General features: G+C 44.2%; 1 protein-coding gene across 4 annotated transcripts in view; it reads right to left on the reverse strand.

Annotated features, from left to right (window-relative positions):
* SPAG17 (sperm associated antigen 17) overlaps positions 1–11679 on the reverse strand; it is a 307861-nt gene extending 296182 nt beyond the window's left edge. For all 4 annotated transcript variants that reach the window (XM_073310300.1, XM_073310290.1, XM_073310281.1 and 1 more), the window contains exon 1: positions 11421–11679. In XM_073310300.1, coding sequence (XP_073166401.1) covers positions 11421–11522 — 102 coding nt within the window. In that variant the 5' untranslated portion in view covers positions 11523–11679. The remainder of the gene's footprint in view (positions 1–11420) is intronic.
* Positions 11680–18110: the final 6431 nt, after the last annotated feature.

Consider the following 18110-nt stretch of genomic DNA (forward strand, 5'->3'; position numbering starts at 1 on the left):
TTAAATGAGGATATTGATATAATAGGCATCACAGAAACTTGGTGGAATGAGGATAATCAGTGGAATACAGTAATACCAGAGTACAAAATGACAGGTTTCAGAGTAACAGCCATGTTAGTCTGTATTTGCAAAAAGAAAAGGAGTACTTGTGGCACCTTAGAGTCTAACCAATTTATTTGAGCATAAGCTTTCGTGAGCTACAGCTCACTTCTTCGGATGCAGCTGGTCCTGGAACCCACCCTAAGTGGAGCAGAGGATCTGTCCAAGAGGTGAATATAGCTAGACTGCCTGGTAATAGTGACCATAATATAATTAAATTTAATATCCCTGTGGCAGGAAAAACACCACAGCAGCCCAACACTGTAGCATTTAATTTCAGAAAGGGGAACTACACAAAAATGAGGAGGTTAGTTAAACAGAAGTTAAAGGGTACAGTGCCAAAAGTGAAATCTCTGCAAGCTGCGTGGAAACTTTTTAAAGACACCAAAATAGAGGCTGAATTTAAATGTATACCCCAAATTAAAAAACATAGTAAGAGAACCAAAAAAGAGCCACTGTGGCTAAACAACAAAGTAAAAGAAGCAGTGAGAGGCAAAAAGGTATCCTTTAAAAAGTGGAATCATAGAATCATGGAGTATTAGGGTTGGAAGAGACCTGAGGAGGTCATCTAGTCTAATCCCCAGCTCAAAGCAGGACCAACAGCAAATAAATCATCCCAGACAAGGCTTTGTCAAGCCGAGCCTTAAAAACCTCTAAGGATGGAGATTCCACCACCTCCCTAGTAACCCATTTCAGTGCTTCACCACCCTCCTAGTAAAATAGCGTTTCCGAATATCCACTGCAACTTGAGACCACTGCTTCTTGTCTGTCATCTGCCACCACTGAGAACAGCCTAGCTCCATCCTCTTTGGAACCCCCCATCAGGTAGTTGAAGGCTGCTATCAAATCCCCACTCACTCTTCTCTTCTGCAGACTAAATAACCCCAGTTCCCTCAGCCTCTCCTCGTAAGTCATGTGCCTCAGCCCCCTAATCATTTTCGTTGCCCTCCATTGGACTCTCTCCAATTTGTCCACATCCCTTCTGTAGTGGGGGGACCAAAACTGGCCACAATACTTCAGGTGTGGCCTCACCTGTGCCGAAGAGAGGGGAATAATCACTTCCGTCGATCTGCTGGCAATGCTCCTACTAATACAGCCCAATATGCCGTTGGCCTTCTTGACAACAAGAGCACAGTGCTGACTCATATCCAGCTTCTCGTCCACTGTAATCCCCAGGTCCTTTTCTGCAGAACTGCTGCTTAGCCAGTCGGTCCCCAGCTTGTAGCGGTGCATGGGATTCTTCCTTCCTAAGTGCAGGACTCTGCACTTATCCTCGCTGAACCTCATCAGATTTCTTTTGGCCCAATCCTCCAATTTGTCTAGGTCACTCTAGACCCTATCCCTACACTCCATCGTATCTACCTCTACCCCAACATCTTAGTGTCATCTATGAACTTGCTGAGGGTACAATTAATCCCATCATCCAGATCATTAATAAAGATGTTGAACAAAACTGGCCCCAGGACTGACGCCTGGGGCACTCCACTTGATACCGGCTGCCAACTAGACATTGAGCTGTTGATCGCTACTCATTGAGCCCGACAATCTAGCCAGATTTCTATCCACCTTATAATCCATTCATCCAATCTATCCTTCTTTAACTTGCTGGCAAGAATACTGTGGGAGACAGTATCAAAAGCTTTGCTAAGGTCAAGATATATGACATCCACTGCTTTCCCCATATCCACAGAGCCAGTTATCTCATCATAGAAGGAAGTTAAATCCTAGTGAGGAAAATAGAAAGGAGCATAAACACTGGCAAATGATGTGTAAAAATACAATTAGGAAGGCCAAAAAAGAATTTGAGGAACAGTTAGCCAAAGACTCAAAAAGTAATAGCAAATATTTTTTTAAGTACATCAGAAGTAGGAAGCCTGCTAAACAACCAGTGGTGTCACTGTATGATCAAGGTGCTAAAAGAGCACTCAAAGATGATAAGGCCATTGCGGAGAAACTAAATGAATTCTTTGTATTGGTCTTCATGGCTGAAAATGTGAGGGAGATTCCCAAACCTGAGCCATTCTTTTTAGGTGACAAATCTGAGGAACTGTCCCAGATTGAGGTATCATTAGAGGAGGTTTTGGAACAAATTGATAAATTAAACAGCAATAAATCACCAGTACCAGATGGTATTCACCCAAGAGTTCTGAAGGACTCAAATGTGAAATCGCAGGACTACTGTAACCTATCATTTAAATCAGCTTATGTACCACATGACTGGAGGATAGCTAATGTGCCAATTTTTAAAAAGGGCTCCAGAGGTGATCCCGGCAATTACAGGCCTGTAAGCCTGATTTCAGTACTGGGCAAACTGGTTGAAACTATAATAAAGATCAATATTATCAGACATATAGATGAACATAATTAGTTGAGGAAGAGTCAACATGGTTTCAGTAAAGGGAAATTATGCCTCACCAATCTACTAGAATTCTTTGAGGGGGTCAACAAGCATGTGGACCAAGGGGATCCAGTGGATATAGTGTACTTAGATTTTCAGAAAGCCTTCGACAAGGTCCCTCACCAAAGGCTCTTATGCAAAGTAAGCTGCCATGGGATAAGAGGGAAGGTGCTCTTATGGATTGGTAACTGGTTAAAAGATAGGAAACAAAGGGTTGGTATAAATGGTCAATTTTCAGAATGGAGAGAGGTAAATAGTGGTGTCCCCCAGGGGTCTGTTGTGGGACCAGTCCTATTTAGGGTAACCAGATGTCCCAATTTTATAGGGACAGTCCCGATTTTTGGGTCTTTTTTTTAAATATAGGCTCCTATTACCCCCACCCCTTGTCCCGACTTTTCCCATTTGCTCTCTGGTCACCCTAGTCCTATTCAACATATTCGTAAATGATCTGGAAAAAGGGGTAAACAGAGAGGTGGCAAAATTTGCAGACGATACAAAATTACTAAAGACAGTTAAGACCCAGGCATACTGTTAAGAACTACAAAAGAATCTCTCAAAACGGGGTGACAGGGCAACAAAATGGCAGATGAAATTTAATGTTGATAAATGCAAAATAATGCACATTGGAAAGCATAATCCCAGGGCTGGCCTTATCATGAGGTGAACTGAGGCGACTGCCTCAGGTGCCTGATGGGGGGGTAGGGGGGGCACCACTAGGACCCATAGTATAGAAAATTGTGGCTGCTGCTGGTGCATATGTATTCTCTCTCTTTGCTCTAGATGCACAGAGATGGTGGAGTGCTGTGCTGGAGGAAGGAGGGCACAAGAGACATAACAGGCAGGCAGGAGAAAAGGTGAGAGGGAATAACAGAAAGCAGCAGAAGCTGATGGGAGAGAGGAGGAGGAGCCTCTTATGTACCTCTCTAGCACCCCCAGGAGCCTGGACTGATTAACAACAGCTTCTCAGGGAGCTTCCTGTTTCCTGCTGCTTCCCTGAACCCACTTGAGGAGAACAGGCAGTCAACTGAAATAACAGGAGCCAGTTAGGCCCTTAAGACGTTGATATCTTCCCTCATTCAGGCCCTGATACCAGCCTGCTTATTTGTCCCCTTCAACTGAGTGTTGAGAGCCACTATAGCTGGCACAGAACAGCAGTCATGAGTGAAAGAAGAAAACACCCCTCTGAGGCAGCATTCAGAAAAAGAAAGAAAGCAAAGGAAGCTTTTCTATTTAAGCAGGAAGGAGCTCTCCTGAGATACATAGACACAAATGTTCACGGTGAGCCTTCCGGCCCCAGTGAGGATGTGAGTGGTGAAGAGATGCCTGATCTTCCAGTTAGCCAGAGTACAGGTGACCTTGCAGCTACTGCAGCATCCATATCTCCATCTCAAATGGATGTAACTATACACATTCCTGAAAGAAAAGTGTAGATCAGAGAAGAGTGTGGTGGAGGTGCAAGAAACAGCTGCTGCTGAGTTTAGTTCCTTAAGTCTAGATGATCCAGGACTGTGGACCCACTTGAGCAGTAGCCTGAGGGACTTCCTTGTACTGCATGGGCCACAGCAAGTGAAAAACTTCATGTTCCCCAAAGACAACGAAAATAGAAGTTTCCATCCAACACATTACTGGCATGAAATCCCCAATGGTGACAAAGTGGAGAGGCCATGGCTCATGTACTCAAAAAACCCAGAATGCTGCATACTGTTTTTGTTGCAAACTCTTCCAGTCTAATGTTCCAGCCACATTGGGTTCTACAGAAACAAAGGACTGGAAAAATCTGGCTAGAAATCTGGCATGCCAGGAGAAGGCAGCAAATCATCAGAGAGCAATCCATAGGTGGAAAGAGCTTGAGATGAGACTAAGGTTAAAGGCCACCATAGATGACCAGCATCACGAGAAGATTGCATCACAGTCTCTTTACTGGCAAAATGTTCTGAAAAGGCTCATTGCCATTGTAAGAATGCTTGCTACCCAAAACCTAGCACTCCCATGGCACTTCAGATCAGCTGTATGTTCCAAACAATGGAAACTTCCTTAAAATTGGGGAGCTGATGGCTGAGTTTGATGCTGTACTCCAGGAGCATCTAAGAAGAGTCACCACCCAACAAATGTACACACACCACGACCTTGGAAAAACAATTCAGAATGAGATCATACAGTTACTGGCAACAAAAGTCAAACAGAAGATTGTGGCAGATCTGAAGTCAGCAAGATATTACTCTGTTATTCTGGACTGCACACCTGACATCAGCCATATGGAACAAATGACTTTAATAATGTGTTTTGTAACAAAAACAGAACCTAGTGAAAATGTCCCTGCAGTGGTGACTGTCAGAGAGCATTTTCTAGAATTTATTGACATTGATGATACTACAGGAGCTGATATGACAAATGTGTTTCTTAAAAAGCTAGAAGATACAGGATTTGCGATAGCTGACATGAGAGGTCAGGGCTACGATAATGGTGCTAACATGAGAGGAAAGAACAGAGGAGTGCAGACATGGATCCAAGAGTTAAACCCTTGAGCTTTTTTGTCCCATTCAGTTCTCATTCATTGAACTCGGTGGTCAGTGATGCAGCATCAGCTTCTAGTGAGGTTGCTGAATTTTTTAATGTAAATCAAAGCATCTATGTATTTTTCTCTGCATCAACTCACTGATGGCAAATTTTGAAGCAACATCTGGGAACATCCTCTCTGACATTGAAACCACTGAGTGCCACACGATGGGAAAGTCGAGTGGAGGCGATAAAGCCAATCAAACACCAAATTGGGAAGACAGATGATGCCATAGTTGCCATTATGGAAGATAATGCTATGAAAGGAACTGTTTCTGGGAGAACAGTGGCAGAGGGAAATGGAATCACCAGAAACATACATAACTTCAAATTTCTGTGTGGCTTAGTGTTGTGGCATGACATTCTGTTTGAAATAAATTTGTAAGCAAGAGACTCCAAGGTGTTGACCTTGATAAAACTGGAGCAACGGAACAACTGGACAAAGCAAAGTCAGACCTACAGTCTTACTGATCAGATGAGGGATTTCAAAATGTTCTGAAGAGTGCACAGAAGTTGGCAGAGGAACTTCACGCTGAAGCTATTTTCCCACCCATTCAAGAATACAAGAGTCACCGAAGATGAAGACATTTTGATTACGAGGCACGGGATAATCCCATAAGAGACCCCAAACAACAATTCAAAGTTGAATTCTTTAACCAGATGCTAGACTGTGCAATACAGTCAGTTGAAGAATGTGTCATGCAGCTCAAGGAACACAGCAGTATATTTGGGATGTTGTATGATATTCCAGAACTCCACACTATACCTGAAGAAGACCTACAGCAGCAATGCAGGGCACTAGAGACAGTGTTGACACATGATGAGATGAGTGATATTGATGCGAGGGATTTAGGTGATGAACTGAAAGCCCTTTCAAGATACATTTCAGCAAGATCAACTCCAAAGGCTGTTCTGAAATATATGTGCACAAATAAGATGACCACCTTCTTTCCAAATGCTTTTGTTGCTCTGCGCATACTTCTAACACTTCCTGTAACAGTTGCCAATGGAGAACGCAGCTTCTCCAAGCTGAAGTTCATAAAAACACATCTACGCTCCACAATGACACAGGAGAGGCTGGTCAGCCTTGCAACCATCTCAATAGAGCATGAGCTGGCCCAGACTGTGGACCTTCAGGAAGCAGTTCAAATCTTTGCAACCAAGAAGGCATGGAAAGCACCACTTTGATTATTCAAACAGATAAAAATGCCAGTCTTTACTATGCAGACAAGAAAAGTTACATTTGCTGTTCAGGCGTTCGAAAGTTAAGTGTTACTTAAAATTTTTGAACAAGGCATTTTAAGTTGTTAGTTCTCCTTTATTGGGGTAGGTAGCAGAGCAGTACCATGAGAAGACTAGAACAGGAAGAAGGCAGAATTGAGACCTTTCAAAGTTTTGGCCCAAGCAAGGGGGCATGGAGGCATCATTTGAGCTTCCTGCCTCAGGTTCCAAAATGTTGAGGGCCGGCCCTGCATAATCCCAACTATACATATAAAATTATGGGGTCTAAATTAGCTGTTACCACTCAAGAAAGAGATCTTGGAGTCACTGTGGATAGTTCTCTGAAAACATCCACTCAATGTGCAGTGGCAGTCAAAAAAGCAAACGGAATGCTGGGAATAATTAAGAAACGAATAGATAATAGGACAGAAAATATCATATTGCCTCTATATAAATCCATGGTACGTCCACATCTTGAATACTGTGTGCAAAGACTACTGCACTGGGCAGCACAGCATGGGGAGGAGGTGACCAGCCCTCTGTGGAGAAAGAAGTGGTTCGGGACTATTTAGAAAAGCTGGATGAGCACAAATCCATGGGGCCGAATGCGCTGCATCCGAGAGTGCTAAAGGAGTTGGTGGATGTGTTTGCAAAGCCATTGGCCATTATCTTTGAAAACTCACGGCGATCGAGGGAGGTCCCGGACGACTGGAAAAAGGCTAATGTAGTGCCCATCTTTAAAAAAGGGAAGAAGGAGGATCCTGGGAACTACAGGCCAGACAGCCTCACCTCAGTCCCTGGAAAAATCATGGAGCAGGTCCTCAAGGAATCAATTCTGAAGCACTTAGAGGAGAGGAAAGTGATCAGGAACAGTCAGCATGGATTCACCAAGGGAAGGTCATGCCTGACTAATCTAATTGCCTTCTATGATGAGATAACTGGCTCTGTGGATGAGGGGAAAGCAGTGGATGCTTTACTTGACTTTAGCAAAGCTTTTGACACAGTCTCCCACAGTATTCTTGCCAGCAAGTTAAAGAAGTATGGGCTGGATGAATGGACTATAAGGTGGATAGAAAGTTGGCTAGATTGTCGGGCTCAACGGGTAGTGATCCATGGCTCCATGTCTAGTTGGCAGCCGGTATCAAGTGGAGTGCCCCAAGGGTCAGTCCTCGGGCTGGTTTTGTTCAATATCTTCATAAATGATCTGGAGGATGGTGTGGATTGCACCCTCAGCAAGTTTGCAGATGACACTAAACTGGGAGGAGAGGTAGATACTCTGGAGGGTAGGAATAGGATACAGAGGGACCTAGACAAATTAGAGGATTGGGCCAAAAGAAATCTGATGAGGTTCAACAAGGACAAGTGCAGAGTCCTGCACTTAGGATGGAAAAATCCCATGCACTGCTACAGACTAGGGACCAAATGGCTAGGCAGCAGTTCGGCAGAAAAGGACCTAGGGGTTACCATGGACGAGAAGCGGGATATGAGTCAACAGTGTGCCCTTGTTGCCAAGAAGGCCAATGGCATTTTGGGATGTATATGTAGGGGCATTGACAGCAGATCGAGGGACGTGATCGTTCCCCTCTATTTGACATTGGTGAGGCCTCATCTGGAGTACTGTGTCCAGTTTTGGGCCCCACACGACAAAAGGATGTGGAAAAATTGGAAAGAGTCCAGTGGAGGTCAACAAAAATGATTAGGGGACTGGAACACATGACTTATGAGGAGAGGCTGAGGGAACTGGGATTGTTTAGTCTGTGGAAGAGAAGAGTGAGGGGGGATTTGATAGCTGCTTTCAACTACCTGAAAGGGGGTTTCAAAGAGGATGGATCTAGACTGTTCTCAATGGTAGCTGATGACAGAAGAAGGAGTAATGGTCTCAAGTTGCAGTGGGGGCGGTTTAGGTTGGATATTAGGAAAAACTTTTTCACTAGGAGGGTGGTGAAACACTGGAATGCATTACCTAGAGAGGTGGTGGAATCTCCTTCCTTAGACATTTTTAAGGTCAGGCTTGACAGAGCCCTGGCTGGGATGATTTAGTTGGGGATTGGTCCTGCTTTGAGCAGGGGGTTGGACTGGAAGACTCCTGAGGTCCCTTCCAACCCTGATATTCTATGATTCTATGAAATGTGGTTGCCCCATCTCAAAAGAGATATATTGGAATTGGAAAAGGTTCAGAAAAGGGCAACAAAAATGATTAGGGGTATGGAATGGCTACCGTATGAAGAGAGATTAATAAGAGTGGGACTTTTCAGCTTAGAAAAGAGATGGCTAAGGGGAGATATGATTGAGGTCTATAAAATCATGACTGGTGTAGAGAAAGTAGATAAGGAAGTGTTGTTTACCACTTATTATAACACAAGAATTAGGAGTCACCAAATCAAATTAATAGGCAGCAGGTTTAAAACAAATAAAAGAAAGTATTTCTGCACACAATACACAGTCAATCTATGGAACCCCTTGCCAGAGGATGTTGTAAAGGCCAAGACCATATCAGGGTTCAAAAAAGAACTAGATAAATTCATGGAGGATAGGTCCATCAATGGCTATTAGCCAGGATGGGCAGGAATAGTTTCCCTAGCCTCTGTTTGTCAGAAGCTGGGAATGAGTGACAGAGGACAGATCACTTGATGATTACCTGTTCTGTTCATTCCCTCTGGCGCACCTGGCACTGGCCACTGTCGGAAGACAGGATACTGGGCTAGATGGACCTTTGATCTGACCCAGTAGGGCCATTCTTATGTTCTTCTTTTGCTATCAGCTAACATCTGTGAAACCCACTGGCAAAGCAGCTCTCATATCCACTAATGCTGGTCTACACTGAAGACTACAAACTCCTCCTACCAATTATAGTCCATTAGTCCAAGTGGGAGAGATCTGTGCTGCAGATCTAAAGGTTCCAACCCTGTTAATGACCCTCATGGGTGTTGTCACCATGGTGATACATGATGGATTTTTTTCACCATTTTGCTTTTTTTTTTTTAAACCAAGGAAATTATGTAAAAAAAAACTACATTAAAAGAACATTAAGTTTGCAAAGTGGAAGATTACCATAATGAACACACACAAAGGTGCCAGTGCATGGGCAACCTTAATTCTAGCATTTCCTAACTTTTGAGCGCTTGACTTTTCAATTGTAATGTTCCTTTAATGTAGTTTTTGTATGCAATAAACAAATAGATCAAGGATATTAAAAGGAGATTAATAGAATTTGGAGCATATTATTATGGCCAGTTAAAATGCAAAGCATTTTAGTAGTAGTAGTAGTGACCAAAAGCTGTTGCAATGTGATGGCTGTTGGCCTCCTGTGAAACAAGTTGATGGTCCTGGTCCAATTTCCAGTGGACAATGTCCACATCACAAAAGCCACCACCATAAGTAGAACTAATTGACATTTCACTGCCTCGTTAACAATCTCAGGGCCAACAACTGAACAGGCAATCAAGAATAACTTACCCTCTCACTCTTAAAAATAAGGGTTGAGATTCATTATTTGGAGAAAAATGGGGGATTTCAGTCTTTAGAGTTGTTGAGCAGCACTTACTTTAAAAAAACATTATGTTTGATTGTGAATTAAACTCCCAATATCTGGTTATTAAAAGCAGTCTTTTTAGGTAAATGTATAAATATAAATATATAAAAGAGAACTTGGCATCAGTACAGTTACTGGTAAATTGTTCAACCAGTTTTTAAAGCAGCCTGCTTTATTTAAAAGTCCATACACTTATCTGCTTAAATAGAGGTCACCCCAATTCCTAGAGGGGGCACAGCAGTGACCCAATAAACAGAAAGGCCATGGAAGCCATTTGTCTCACTTGCAAAAGCAGTGCTAGAAAAACATATGCTACATAAATATTATTGTTTGCTAAACTGCTACACTATTTTGAAATCAAATTCTTTCTAGCAAGTTAAGATTTATTAGAATTACATTATTTACATAGGACCTGGAAACCTAAATATTCTTTTAGATCCTCACACACCATAAAAAAGGGTCTTTTAGCTACACACACGCTCAAGTAGGAAAATTATAGCTTCACATTTTCAACGCTACAGTTAATGCTGTGTCAGCACCTCCATCAAACCTAGTTGTTCAGCAGCTTATAAAAGTTCACTCTGAACTGAAACTTGGCATCCAGTCTCAGAAAGAAAAGTCTCAAAAAGAAAAAGAGAGAAAATCTGTTTGTCTGCTTTTCCTTTATACAGTGTGCAAAGTGCACGAAGGTTATCTTTTTAAATTTGTTCTTCTTCTACTACTGTATAATTTAAGGATGGGTACCTGGAGAGTCCCACTATATTACACAAATATTTTAGCACCACTAATATAAATTCTTGAATTAGTTTACCCTCAACAGAAATAAGCAAACACAATAATTTATTCAATGGGAAAAAGTTACTTCTATTCTTGTCCTCAGAAGGTATACTATGAAGAGGGCCGAGCTTACTGAGAACATACAGTAGCCTCTAGTGCCTTCCAACCATCAGTTCATGTTTGAAGGGAAAGATCAACATACTGTAGTATAGTATACATATCCCCATCTCCAAAGGCAAAGTGAGTGAATATGATGTTTGCTAATTACACACCTTCTGTGAACCAGAACATCAAGTAATTTTCTTGTCTCCAATGATGAGTTTTATAATGAATTCTCTACTCCTGGAGATAAAAAGAGCTCCAGGGCTGTCTTTATATGTAGTTTTAAAAAAAAGGTATTTATGATAAAAATAATGGTTATGTATAATTATAAATTAGTATAGTTTTTGATATATAGCAATGGTATTTAGTTATTGTATCAAAAAGGTTTATATATGTATGTGTAACGACATAGATCTTCATGTCTATAAGTATAGGGTTGCACTGGGCCCCCTCACCCTGTAGCCCCCACTGTGCCACGCCCCCTCCCGGCTCCTCCTCGCCCCCTTAATCCCCACTTCCCCCCTTTCCCGAGGCCCCACTATGCCCCACCCTTCCCCACTTTAGCCCACGCCACACCTAGGGTTGCCAACCCTCCAGGACTGTCCTGGAGTCTCCAGGAATACGTCCAACCGAACCTGGCAACCCTAACCGTGCCCCTCCTTGCCCCCTTAGCCCCCACTTGCCCCTCTACACCCAGACCTCGCTGTGCCCCCCTCTGCCTTGCCCCCTTTTCACCTCCTCCAGGCGGGCGGACACCAGCCCGGCCTCCCAGTTCTTGGCAGCGGCCCCGGGCCCCCCGGTGGAGCTGCCGCCGCTCTTAGGCCGCTTCGGCCCCATGGGGCGCTCGGAGTCTCCCCCGGCTCAGTCGGGACGCGGCCGGGTCCTCACGCCGTATCCATAGCAACCCAATTCCTCCTGCCCGCACGACGGGGCGCCTTCCGGGCACGCCCACCACGCTATCTCCATAGCAACCGAGCTCGACGCCGGCTGGGCAGAGGGGTAGCGGGCGCAGATAATACAGCCCCCGCCCCACGTGTCTCCGTGCGCGCGCCCGCCCACGGCACGGTGCGCACGCGACGGTGACCCCTCGCTGCCTGTCGCCTCCCAGTCCCTGCTCGCGGTGAGCGCGTGCCCAGGGATTAGGGCCTGGGGAGCCTTGCGCCCCGCCGCCCCCTTGCGGTAGGGAGGGGCGCTTTCGGCGGGAGGGGAAAGCTATGCTGAGAGCTGGCTGAGTCTGAGCCCAGCCCAGCGCTACCCAGACCCTGGCACCAGCCGTGCCTGGCGCCTGACTCCGGGCGAGTGACTGCAGCACTGGCGAGCGGGTGTGTATTCAGCCCCCTCCAAAATCTCCAGGGCCAGGGCTGGGGTCCGACGTTCATGTAGCAGCAGCTGCGGCCAGCCTGACTGGAGCCCGGCGGCCTCACCACGCATTGCACCGCGTGCAGTCGGGCTTCTGGTGGGGATTTCACCTCTGGGCCGGTGCAGAGGAGACGGGCTTTGCGCCCCCCTTTTCCCCCCATATGCAAGGGCGAGGGGGCAGATTAGCCCCAGGAGCAAATTACAGCCGTTTTAAGATTAATTGTTATACTTAATGTCATTCCCAAAGTGATTCCGAGGTCAACACCCTTGTAAACCGGTGTTCTCAAGTACCCCACTAGATCTGTTCTGCACCATGACTTGTGTGACTCCTCTCTGGACCGTCTCCATGCAGGGCTAGCCCAAGAGTGTGTGTTTCGTCTGGGCTCTTCGGCCCTGTTCGTTGGGACTAGGAGGAGGCAGTGGGTCCTCTCTGAGCCCCTCCATGCTGACACTAGCCTGGAGGAGACCACATGGCCCATCTTGATCCCTCCGCAGTGAGACTCAGAGCTGAAAGAAGGCTGTCTGGTCCACCTGGGTACTTTGTCTACACAGACACTAGGACAGGGAAGAGGGTGTGTTTCCCCTAGGCATTTCCCCGTGGATGCCAAGGGCTAGAAGGAGATTGTCCTGCCCAGAGAGAGAGAGTCGCTTGTCTTACTGGGCTCAGTATATAGGCAGTCATCTCAGCTTTATTGTCTCCTCATCTTCAGTGTACTGAAATATCTTTGTTAACAGAGCTTCACCATATAGATGTTATATTTTCACCTTTCCATATTGTTATGGGCAACTCAGAGGGAGAGAATAGGTGCAGTCTCCTATATCACGTACCCTCCTATTAGTGGTATCTGGGGACTGCCAGCATTGGGCTTTTCCCCCAAAGCATCCTTCTAAAACGAGTGCTGGGCTGCGGCTAAATTTGAAGGATGCAGCCCCATCAGAGGGGAAGAATGAAAGGCAGTGCACTCAGATGTGACTAACATGAAATTTCAAATCCAAACAAGCATGCTGGCAGCCTTGGCATGTCTGAATGAGTTCACACAATGGTGCTGGAGCGTGACCTCAGCCTGGATGCCTGCTGCGTGGTGACTCAGAGGTCTGCATAGGTGTGGGCAGCTAGGCCCACTCCCATGCCTAAATCACACTACAAATATTACCATATGTTCCTGCACTGGGACTAAAGGGGGAGAGGGAGGCACAGCTGGGAGAAAGCAGGAGAGCTGCCAAGATAAAGAATTCATTACAGAGGAGTCATGTTGTGATCTCACACTAGAGACGAGTGAAATATTTTGTGTGATTTAACATTCTGTGAAAATATCCCAAACCACATGCTCCTTCTCCCCCAATCCCACTATACCAATCTGAGCTGCGCAGAACATACAATCTTTATTTTAATTTCATAGAAGCCTTGAAACCCTGCTGTTCAGTGCATTATTGATTTAGTCTGAACTTCATTCTAGGAGGATACTGACCTATTGTGTACTCTCTATGAAAGGTCTATAATTACGCACTCATAAGGGAGAAGTGGGAGCTCAGGTTTATGGGTTATGTGAGAGACAGTGAGTCTTCTAGTATCCTACCTTCACATTGTATAGAATCACCTTTCCCTGTGTCTGCAGACAGATGCAGTTTATAGCCCTTCTTGAAGCAGGGAGAGATGCCCACTGTTTTTGCCAAGACACATTAACATTTTCTTCACCCCATTTCTTGGCAGGAGGCCACTTAACTTTTCTGAGGTTTTTCATTTGGTGCCAGAAACAGAAAAGTCAGACACCAGTTGCTGGCAGAAATGTAGGGGTATGACATTCCCCTATCTTGACTACAGTCCTGTATATAGAGGCTATGTTTGTACTTGGTGTGTCAGGAGTGAGGTGCATTGGCAGAATATTGGGGAAGAGAAGCGGGATTGGAATAACAGATGATGCAGTAGGACAGGACTAAAATGCCATATATAATGTAGTTTTGCAGCTGTGCAAGTTATCACATAATACCCTTATTTTGAACTGTATTTCTGCATCCAGGCCTTTATTATGATTTTTTTTAAAATATCTAGCCTTTATGATTATGAAGTAAACCTTCACAAAGTCATATGAGTATAACCATTGCACAGATGGCCTGAGTTCACAAACAGCTTGAAACAATATCCCTGAGAGGTGTGAACTGGCCCATTTATACCCTTTACATATTAATACTGAAGCATAACTATGATTATTTGAACTAAAACATAGTTAACTATTTTACTGCTAATCATTTAGCAACTACATCCAGCTACAGTGCTAACTATGATTGCTGGATATATAGGCAGATACTGAGGCAAGCTGAAGTAGGGCAGCTGGTTTCTGGGGAATGAGGAGTTCACTCCCTTCCTCAAACGTAAAATTACCTCTAGTGTTTCTCCAAAGAGGAAGGAAAAGAGGAGATTATCTAATCCAGTGGTTCTCAACCTATTTATCATTGTGGGCCGCATATGCAACCCTTCATGTGTTACCCGGGCTGCAGTTTGAGAACCAACCACAGTGCCCATCCCCAACCCTCTCACACACCCCTATGCCCAGCGGCCCTCCTCCCCACAGAGAGTGGGGGCAGGAGTGGAGGCGCAGAGCAGGCACCAGGAACCCCACACCCCGCTTTGAAGGGCCAGGCAGCAGCCTCAACCCCGGAGCCTGCTGAGTGGGGCTGGGTGGCAGGACAGCTATGTGACAGCCCCAACCTTGCGGCAGCCCCAGACCCCACTGTGCTGGAGTCCCAACCCCGGTCCCTGCCATGCGGGGCCAGGCAGGAGCCCGACTCTTCACCCTGGTGCACAGGGCCGGGCCGGGCAGCTGGGCAGCCCCAACCCTGGACACCTCCAGGCCGGGCAGCTGGGATCCCGGACTGCACTATGTGGGCTAGGTAGCCTTTAGCATACAGCTGGGCCGCAGCTCTGTGCTAATTGGGCTGTGAGTTGAGAACCACTGATCTAGTCCTTAGTGCTAGAAACCTCAGCTTTCCCTTGAATCCCAAAACACCAGACAGTCTCCCATATCTCAGATGCCAAAGCTACAATTGTCTCATGGTCACTTGAAAAACCTTCCAGCTTACCTCTGATAACTCTAATTGGCAGTTTTTGACATTTTAAAATTTGGAGACAGCATTACATTAATTGAATTTAATATAAGATAAATAAAGAATTACTGTACTGATTGGATTAGACTGGAATGGGGGAAGTGGAGAAATTAAGGGGGGCAGTACTTGGGAGGGCCCTGCCACATAATTCAGGGGTACCAGTTGCTAGTGATGAATACCCTCAACAAATTCCTATAGCCTCTGCTCTTATTATTGACAGACTAATTATGTACAGCAGCCTGAATTTTCTTTTTTGTAGGAATAAATGTATTTTTTTAAAAAAAGTCTACCTATTTTGTATTACTGAAAAACAAGTACAGGGACATCCAATTTAATTTCTGAAGCCTTCAGTTTGTAGTCCAATACCTTGCGTGTGTGTGTGTGAGCGCGTGCGCACACACACATACAATGCTTTTTCCTCTATATTGCCAATGACATTAGAATATCTGGCAAAACCCAAAATGTAATCCATTATCACCTGTCAGTAAATTGGCTTCTAAACTCCAACTGGATGCAGTGGAACTGTCTGTTCAACTCCATGGAAGAGAAAAGAAGCCTCCCTCTGGCATTTGGTATTGTATTCCTATTCCTGCCTCTGGCTCATTGGGTGTTGGAAGCATTTCAGCCCAGCCAGTCAGTAGAAAGATCTAGCTTCTGACTTCTCTAAGAACTGACAAGCTTTACGTCTGCCCATTTCAAATCAAATCAGAGGGTTTATCCTGGTCCCTTACACAAAGAAATCAGAACAAATAATTTTTTTTCCTTTGGAAAGGGTTTTCCACGGCCTTAATGCTTCCCTCTTTCCTATGTTTTCATCTCCTATTTCATGGCCTTCTTCCTAAGGAGGAATAAATTCCCTTCCAACGGTCATCATGGCCACACAGTCATCCACAGAGGTCCACTGTTGAACTGCCTGAGAAGACTTCTCAGAAAATCCTGCTTCCATAGACTCCCATCTGCTACCATCCTGGGCAGCAAGAAATCATGAAAGACCACCTAAACAAAGCAAACTCTGAAATTTAAATAGGATACTACCAGAACAAAAATAAAACTACTGGGTTGCTGCTGGTTCATAAAAAACAAACACTATTAGGGGATGGTGGCCAGTGCTAACACCCAACCATGCCCAGGCCATGGAATAAAAAAATATTGATGATAATAATAAGGGAAAATAAGAGGTGGGAAATGACCACAAATACTAAAATGCTTTGGTCATAATTGTATGGTTAATGCATAGTATCACTACAGAGCAAAGTGAAGCTTGTTTGGGTGCCTTAATTGTGTATTTCCATACCTTAATGTGGTTGAATGTCTTTTAAGTTTAACTGAATTTCCTGATCTTATAATGCTTAGTTTGGTGATAATTACATCACCATAGTATATTTTACTATTAAAATCCTTATTCCTTATTTTACTATTAAATTCCTCTCAACATTAACTTGGTTCTCTTAATTTCTACTCTCTCTTTTCCCCCACATTCACTTGCACAAACACACACCAGTTTCCCTCTCCTTTCTGCCCTCTCTGTTGAGTAGATCTGGTGCAATGGGTAGCTTTTGAAAATAAATATTTAAAATTAATGGCAATTTTCTCCAATTTTTTTTGTATTTTTCATTATTCTCTCAGCATAGGCTGGTGCTTAAAATCTTGCAGAGAAACTCACTAAGGGCTTATCTACATGGGGATACTTGGGAAAGTTAAAATGAATTAGCTAAAGGTGTGAAGTTAAAACGCACAAGTTAAAGCATGTGAACCCCGTGTGTATATGCTCTCATTGAGTAAAGTGATCTTAGTTTGCTGTAGCTGGACGATTAAGCTACAATGAACTAAGCCCCTTTACTTCTAAATGAGAGAGTCACATTAAGTTGTCATGGGATAAGAGGAAAGATCCTTTCATGGGTTGAGAGCTGGTTAAAAGACAGGGAACAAAGGGTAGGAATAAATGGTAAATTTTCAGAATGGAGAGGGGTAACTAGTGGTGTTCCCCAAGGGTCAGTCCTAGGACCAATGCTATTCAACTTATTCATAAACGATCTGGAGAGAGGGGTAAACAGTGAGGTGGCAAAGTTTATAGACGATACTAAACTGCTCAAGATAGTTAAGACCAAAGCAGACTGTGAAGAACTTCAAAAAGATCTCACAAAACTAAGTGATTGGGCAACAAAATGGCAAATGAAATTCCATGTGGATAAATGTAAAGTAATGCACATTGGAAAAAATAACCCCAAATATACATACAATATGATGGGGGCTAATTTAGCTACAACTAATCAGAAGAAAGATCTTGGAGTCATCGTGGATAGTTCTCTGAAGACGTCCACGCAGTGTGCAGTGGCAGTCAAAAAAGCAAACGGGATGTCAGGAATCATTAAAAAAGGGATAGAGAATAAGACGGAGAATATCTTAATGCCCTTATATAAATCCATGGTACGCCCAGATCTTGAATACTGCGTACAGATGTGGTCCCCTCATCTCAAAAAAGATATACTGGCATTAGAAAAGCTTCAGAAAAGAGCAACTAAAATTATTAGGGGTTTGGAACAAGTCCCATAGGAGGAGAGATTAAAGAGGCTAGGACTTTTCAGCTTGGAAAAGAGGAGACTAAGGGGGATATGATAGAGGTATATAAAATCATGAGTGGTGTGGAGAAAGTGAATAAGGAAAAGTTATTTACTTGTTCCCATAATATAAGAACTAGGGGCCACCAAATTAAATTAATGGGTAGCAGGTTTAAAACAAAAATGCTTAAAACAAAAAGCAGTTCTTCTTCACTCAGTGCACAGTCAACCTGTGGAACTCCTTGCCTGAGAAGGTTGTGAAGGCTAGGACTATCACAGGGTTTAAAAGAGAACTGGATAAATTCATGGAGGTTAAGTCCATTAATGGCTATTAGCCAGGATGGGTAAGAAATGGTGTCCCTAGCCTCTGTTTGTCAGAGGGTGGAGATGGATGGCAGGAGAGAGA

Source organism: Lepidochelys kempii, chromosome 1, assembly GCF_965140285.1.
Source record: "Lepidochelys kempii isolate rLepKem1 chromosome 1, rLepKem1.hap1, whole genome shotgun sequence".
In the NCBI taxonomy this organism is placed as follows: Eukaryota; Metazoa; Chordata; order Testudines; family Cheloniidae; genus Lepidochelys; species Lepidochelys kempii.